Consider the following 7,847-nt stretch of genomic DNA (forward strand, 5'->3'; position numbering starts at 1 on the left):
ACACAGGTCACAGAGGTCCCTCAATCTAAAGATGGCGGCTTCGGCAGTGAGGGGCACTGTGGCGCTTCGTACGAGTATTGGTCGGCCCGTTGCTTTTGTCAGAAAAATTCCCTGGACCGCGGCCTCGAGTGAGTGATGGAGATGTAGTAGGGGCGGAATTTTTAGGTCCAAGCGATCCTCAAAAGCTCTCCTCTCTGCGGAGCACTTAAATCAACGTGGTGGCTGATTAGGAGATTGAGTTTTCCTGAGCAAGCCAGTGAGCAGAAATTTTGTTTGTGTTAACCATTTAGGCATACCCCTTGAGCTTTTGGGGTACGTATTCACGGGTTCCTGCCTTTTGGAATGATTTGGTGGAAAGGTCTATTACTTGGAAACTTTAAGATTTACGATATAGATGAGATTATTTTGATTGCAGGGTGGAGAATGGACTCAAAGTGGCAAGATTGGAGACGAGGAGACGAACGAAAAGCAATTTAAGCAATTTAGTTGAAAGATGAGGACCTGAACTGGGTTAATGATAGAAGAGAGATCAGGTCCACTTAATGTTAGCAGAACAAAGTCGACAGCTTTTCGTGATGACTTGAATGGGGGAAGAGTAGGGAATGAGGGAAAGGGAGGAATGACTTCCAGGTTTTTAGCATTGGTGGGTTTTGCGGTTAGAATGTAGGAGAAGCAGGTCGAAAGAAGATGAGGAGTCAAGTTTAAATGTATTGAGTTGGAGAAACCTGTGAGGTCTCTGTCAGGCAGTTGGGCAGAGGAGGTTGTGTATCATTGATCAAGAAGTGCTCTCTGAAGCCATACTACTTGGTTTAGAATTCCCGCTCGCCACTTCATAGTTGTGTAACCTGACTAAAGGAAGATAATTTGGGGAAAAGGCTCACTGCTGTGCGCCAGTTTCTTATGGAAAGAAATAAAATGGAGTTAATAGTGCCTTCATCACAGGATTGTTGATTGGATTAAATGAGTTTGTATGTAAACTGCTTAGACTTGTGCTAGATACAAGAATAAGTGCTCAATAAATGAGAGTGGTTTTCATGATTACCAAACTGAAGATCATGGGAGAGGCCTAGGCTGGAGAGAGAGGGTTGGGAGTAATCAGCACTGAAATCTCCAACATTGATTTTTCTCAGCTGCAGTTTTGAGCTAAGGTGTTTACATTTGCTTACCAAAATTTAAAAATCTCCAGTCACCTTTGTAGATATTCGCGTATCAAGTCAGCTCGCTTAAACCAAAGAATGGAACGGGGATTACGCTCCTCTTTTTGTGGCCTAGGTGTGAGTAGTAGAATGGGAAATAGTCGGTTTGTGCCCCATCTCATTATGTGCTGGGTGAAGACCAAGCCCAGTAAAATGTCTTGCTTAGGCTCTGTGAAACTTGGTGGAAAGGCTGAGGGGTTTCATCAGCATGTTGCAGATGCCAGTTTCCAGACTATAATGGGCTAGTTTAAAACCGGTGAAGAGTCTGTATAACATACAACTTTGAAACAATCCCTCTCAGTTCATTCGTTCATTCTGCAAATATTTAAGGAGTATCTATTATGTGGTAGGCATTGTTCTTGGTGCTGGCAGCTGTTTTTCCGCAACAGTTTTAGGTAATTTGGGAAAAGGGTTACCTTCCAGAGCTCATTTGTTTTGGAAGTGAATGTTTTCTAGAACTTTTTAATTATGGTTTTATTTTTATATTTTATTAATTTCTGCTCTCTCTCTCTCTTTTTTTTTTTTGGTGAGGAAGATTGGCCCTGAGCTAACATCTGTTGCCCAACTTCCCCCATTTGCTTCAGGAACATTGTCCCTGAGCTAACATCTGTGCCAGTCTTCCTCTATTATCCATGTGGGTCGCTGCCACAGCATGGCTTGATCAGTGGTGTTGGTATGTCTGTGCCCGGGATCCAAAGCTGCAAACCCCGGTCTGCCAAACTAGAGCGTGCAAACTTAACCACTGTGCCACCAGGCTGGCCCCAGAACTTTTTTTTTTTGTGAGGAGGATTAGCCCTGAGCTAGCATCTGTTGCCAATCTTCCTCTTTTTGCTGAGGAAGATTGGCCCTGGGCTAACATCTGTGGCCATCTTCCTCTGCTTTATATGGGACTCCGCCACAGCATGGCTTGATAAGTGGTGCGTCTGTCCGTGCCTGGGATCCGGACCTGTGAACCCTGGGCCACTGAAGCACAGCATGCGAACCCCAGAACTTTTAATACCTGGTTTAAAACATGTATATTTAACACTATTTTGTTTATCCTCCAGTAATGTGTTCTGTGAGATCCTGATCTTGCTGACTGGTTTGACCAACTATTAGAGCTCTTCAGAAATTTCGTCCCTGTGTATTGTTGAAGGATTACTAGACACATATGTATTCAGTCAGCAAATATTGTCCTACTCTGTGTCAATCACTGTGGACATTGTGGACTCAACATTCAGGGAGCTTACAGGGTATTGGTGGGGGTGAGGAGACTTAACCACAAATATAGGCAATTGTTGAACCAGTGTGGTTTAGATGAACTAGGGGAAATGAGCAGGTAATTGGAAATGTAAATCAGCAAAAGTACAAGCACTGTAGTTCAGGAGAGAAAGAGATATTGCAGTTTTTATCTTTAAGGTTATCCACTGTTCATCTTTGAGGCCTCACAGGGCTAATACGTTGTCTTGTATTGCAGTAGGAGCCCAATAAAATAATATTCAGTGGTGGTATTTGGCCTGGGTCTTGAAGGATAGTTACAACTTAGGAGGAGATAGGACTACTGACATATCAAAGGGAAAGAATGACATGCAAAGATGGGAATCCATAGGACAGATACATAGAGTTTTATTTGCTATACTAGAGAGAAATTGTGGGCCAGCAATGGGAAATAAGGCAGGAAGGGTAGGTAGGGTTAACTCAACAAATTTTAAGAGTACTAACTATTTAATCTAGTAAACTTTAAATTATAAAAGGCAAATAAATTGAGATTTTATGTGGAAATCAATATTGCTAGCAACACACTGTACTGTAATTGTTTGTCTACTGTGACCTTCTCACAGGGACTATAATCCATGCACCTAGCACTGTATCTGGTATGATGAAGACACTCAGTATTTGCTGGGCATTAAGACTACAGTCAATTCAGCAATTTATCTGCCTGTTCTCCACCCCATCACATCCTCAAATCTAGTACGTTACAGCTTTATAGTCAGTATCATAGCTGATTCCTAAATCTTAAGGCTTTGAGGAAATGCAAAGTAGCTCCTGTTCACAAAAAGTTTGGGGACCCTAGGACCTGTTTTTGTTTCTGTCTACAGTCTGGGATGGAGGATATAAAATACATTAACTACTTTTAATATGTTTTCTTCTATACAGGTGAGCTGAGAGAACACTTTGCACAATTTGGCCATGTACGAAAGTGCACTGTACCTTTTGTGAGTATTATCTTTTAAAAAAAACATATTAATGTTATCCTCTAATTCTTTTTTTTTTTATAATTTAATTAATTAATTAATTATTTTCCCCCAAAGCCCCAGTAGATAGTTGTATGTCATAGCTGCACATCCTTCTAGTTGCTGTATGTGGGACTTGGCCTCAGCATGGCCGGAGAAGCAGTGCGTCGGTGCGCGCCCTGGATCCGAACCCGGGCCGCCAGCAGCGGAGCACGCGCACCTAACTGCTAAGCCACGGGGCCGACCCCTATCCTCTAATTCTTGATTTTTTGTCAAAGCATATCAGCTCATGAATTTCTAATAGAGTGAAGCTGTTCAGAGTCTTTATTTTTTTTTTTAATTTTTATTTTATTTATTTATTGTTTTGTGAGGAGGACTAGCCCTAAGCTAACATCCAATGCCAATCCTCCCCTTTTTTCTTGAGGAATATTGGCCCTGGGCTAACATCCGTGCCTATCCTCTGCTTTACATGGGATGCCGCCACAGCATGGCTTAACCAGCGGTGCGTCGGTGCATGCCTGGGATCTGACCCTGCGAACCCCAGGCCACCGCAGCAGAGCGTGCACTTAACTGCTGCACTACTGGGCCAGCCCCCCAGAGTCTTTATTGATAAAATTATGGGTGATATTGGAGAAGGATTGGCAGCAGATGTTAGCTCAGAGCTAATCTTCCTCACCAAAAAAAAAAAAAAAAATTATGGGTGATACTGATTAAAAAGTAAAAAAACTTTATCCCTAGGTATTTGTGTTAGTTTTTTATTGTTGCATAACAAATTACTGCAATCTTAATGGCTCAAACAACACACTTATATTATCTCACAGTTTCTGCAAATCAGGAGTCTGGGCAGAGCCGTGCTGGGTTTTCTGCTCAGGGTCTCACGATTGCAGCAATCCAGGTGTCAGCTGGGCCTGTGGTCTTATCAGAGGCTCAACTGGGAAAGACTGATTTCCAAGCTCCGTCAGGTTGTTGGAGAATTCATCTTTCAATTGTAGAACTGAGGTATCTGTTTTCTTGCTGGCTTTCAGCTGGAGGCTGCTCTCAGCTCCTAGGGACTGCCTGCAGTTCCTTGTTACCTGGCTTCTCTGTAGGCTCCTTCTCGATGTGGTGGCTTAGTTCTTCAAAATGAGCAAGGGAGTTTCTTTCTCTAGTCTGCTGAGACAGTCTTATAACTTAGTTATGGCAGTGACACTCCATCACCCTTGCCATATAACCTGATCAAGGGAGCAACATCCCATCACTTTTGTCCTGTTCTTTTGGTTAGAAGCGTTTCACAGTTCCTGTCCACACTCGAGGGGAGGGGATTATACAGGGGGTAACATGGTGGGACACGAGATCATGGGGCCATTTTGCAATTCTTCTGCCTACTACAGTATCATTAGGACTTGAGATAGTAGAGGATAACTTTCTCAAACTAAGCAGCGGAGAATATGTTACTCTTTATCCTCATTGAGTGCCATTTTTTTTGTGTGTGTTTTTATATTTGTTACATTTTCTTTTCTTTCTCATGAAGGTTTAGAAATCAGTCTATAAATTTGTTCTACTTTATCCTGAGCTATATTTTTCTGTGGGCTTTCTAGAATTACTGGGTTTTTTGGGGATGTGATGTGAATACGCATAGAGTTTACACAGGCTTCACTAAAACAACCCCTTTTTTCCTCATGGCACTGAAAAGGCTGTGGTAAAATATAAACTTAAAGTAACTCAAACCCTTAACTCTTGATTTAATGTTACTTGCCTTCCAAAGATCTAACAGATTACTTATATCTAGTGCTAGTGAAGGTATAGGAAAATGGGCACTGAAATCGTTGAGAAGTTTAACTGGTACCTTCATTTCTGAAGGGTAGTTTGGCAAAGTCTATCAAAATTAAGAATTTGCATTTGCTTTGATCCAGCAATCAATTCCATTTCTAGGAATTTATTCTACAGAAATGTGTGGTCAAGAATGTTCAAAGCAGCATTGTTTAATAATATAACTGGAAAGAACCTAAGTGTTCATCAGTGGGATTGATTAGATAGATATTAATTCATGGTTACAATGGAATTTTATACAGTTGATTAAAAGAATGAGGCACGTGTATTACAGACATGAAAATCTTTCTATAAGCTTAAAAACTACAATTTTATGAGTATGAAATTTGTATTTATTGAAGAGCTTTTTTTTCCTTTTTTTTTTCCTTTTTGGGTGAGGAAGATTGGCCCTGAGGTAACATCTGTTGCCAGTCTTCCTCTATTTTGTATGTGAGACGCCGCCACAGCATGGCTTGAGGAGCAGTGTGTAGGTCTGTGCCCCGGGATCCAAATCTGCGAACCCTGGGCTGCCGAAGCAGAGCATGTGAACTTAAGCACTACACCACCAGGCTGCCCCCTGAAGAGCATTTAAAAATAAAGTTTCTCCAAAAAAAAAGTAACAGATATTTCTTGGTTGCCATTTGCATCTTAAAAATGTAAAGAAAATAATTTAGGACCCGGAGTTAACAGATCTTAGATTTAAACAAAAGAAGGCTTTGATTCTTGGTAAAACTGAATAAAATGTAGCAGGAAAAGATTAGTTTCTAGTTAACAAATTCATTGTACTCAAGTTAGAAATTCAGGTTTCTATCTTAGATACGTAGTATCTAAGTTTTAACAAACAAAAAATTTTTAAGGCCTTTACTTATGGAAATGAGGTAGAGGAGTGTGCTCTAGAAATTGTCTGATCTGAGGTAAGGAGTGAATCACTGGGACCTTACCAGAAACTGTTCCTGTCTTCTAGACTAATATTTACAAAGTTACCTTTGAAGTATGGGGGCAATTTCTAAGAATTTGGTTTTTGGGCAGAGCACAACATAACTTTGTAACAAGACTGATGATGATGTACAGTGAGTGGACAGACATCTTGGGATCTGTTGTTTACATAGTTGGGCTGGTGGGGGAGGGGCAGGGTGTGTCCAATCACACTAGGATCTCTTTTCCATGTGTGCTGATGTATAGGTTGAGTGAGAAGCACTCTGCCTTTTGCACAAGGGGAAGTAGCAAAATTGGAAGCCTGGAATGAGGTAAATAATTTTTTCCCCCTATTTTTCATTAGAAGCATTGATGATGGTAGTGGTGGTACTGCAGGTGATTGGTTTCAGAAATTACCAGAAATGCAATTAGGTTCTGAGGCTTAAATTTCTAGTTTCTAGAAGTGAGGAAGTTAGGAACAGAAAGAGTACTTCCTTATATGATCAGTTTCCCTTCACTATTGCTGTTAGTGTGGTTTGTATTGAGAATGACACAGAAAGCTCATTACCCATACTTTACTTGTCCAATGGCAGCAGAAAAGCAGAATGTTAACACAGGAATTAAGACTTTGGTAACTAGGAGGGTGAATACATATTAAAGCAAGGTTCTTGACACTTATTGTCTATTATCCCATTTTGGCAGATGAAAAAGTTGGTAATTTGATTTGGAGCTCATGGAAACTTTCTCAAGTTCATGATTAATCTTTTCCTAAATTTTGAATTTTTAGGACAAAGAGACCGGCTTTCACAGAGGTATGGGTTGGATTCAATTTTCTTCAGAAGAAGAACTTCATAATGCATTACAACAGGAAAATCATGTTATTGATGGAGTAAAGGTAAATTATTTTCTCTCCCGAATGAGCTTTCTGTATATCAACTAAGTCAGTCAGAACTGTGGAATGATGGGGACTTTGTGAGATTTGTTAACTTAAGCTGTCTTAATGTTTGTTAAAGAATGGTGGTAGTGGTAGAGTGCCCAGTTCTAAAAGGTCTAGGGAGGGAAGTACAGGAGGACCCTTTAATGGTTAGCAAGGTATGTGCAACATGGAACAGTGGAAACAGCAATCTAGTTACAAGTCAGGCAGACTGGGGTTGAAATCCTGGCTTTTCTATTCACTATGTGACCTTGGGTCAAACTGATGTAGAATTTTTTTTTTTTTTTCCTGAGAAAGATTTGCTGTAAACTAACATCTGTTGCCAATCCTCCTCTTTTTTTTGCTTGAGGAAGATTAGCCCTGAGCTAACACCTGTGCCTGTCTTCCTCTACTTTGTATGTGGGATGCCACCACAGCATGGCTGATGAGTGGTGTAGGTCTGTGCCCAGGATCTGAACCTGTGAACTTGGGCCAGCCCCTGATTTACAATTTTTCATTGAAGTGCAGGGAGTCTTAAGAACAAGGAACAAATAACATCCTCTTGACTTATTGACTTATCCCTAATAAAAAGGCAGTATTAAAGTGGCAATTTTCAGTTTTAATGTTTTTGCAGATACTGCCTTTCCTTACAGTGCTTATTTGATTTTTTTTCAGCTCCATGTTCAAGCTCAAAGACCAAAAGTTTTGCAAGGGGATCAAACATCTGATGAAGAGAAAGATTTTTGAGACTATTACTGCCTATTTAAATAAAGTAAACAAAACTGAAAATTTTGTCTAAATGTTTTTATTTGAAACAAACAG

At 40.5% G+C, this 7,847-nt stretch overlaps 1 protein-coding gene across 1 annotated transcript; it reads left to right on the top strand.

Moving 5' to 3' along the window:
- The first annotated feature begins 2 nt into the window (after positions 1-2).
- Positions 3-7,814, top strand: SLIRP (SRA stem-loop interacting RNA binding protein). The gene is made up of 4 exons (XM_058567467.1): positions 3-128; positions 3,333-3,391; positions 6,900-7,007; positions 7,701-7,814. The coding sequence occupies exons 1-4, from the start codon at positions 32-34 to the stop codon at positions 7,770-7,772; spliced, it is 336 nt and encodes a 111-aa protein (XP_058423450.1). The 5' UTR covers positions 3-31; the 3' UTR covers positions 7,773-7,814.
- Positions 7,815-7,847: the final 33 nt, after the last annotated feature.

Source organism: Diceros bicornis, chromosome 24 (genome assembly GCF_020826845.1).
Source record: "Diceros bicornis minor isolate mBicDic1 chromosome 24, mDicBic1.mat.cur, whole genome shotgun sequence".
NCBI lineage: Eukaryota > Metazoa > Chordata > Mammalia > Perissodactyla > Rhinocerotidae > Diceros > Diceros bicornis.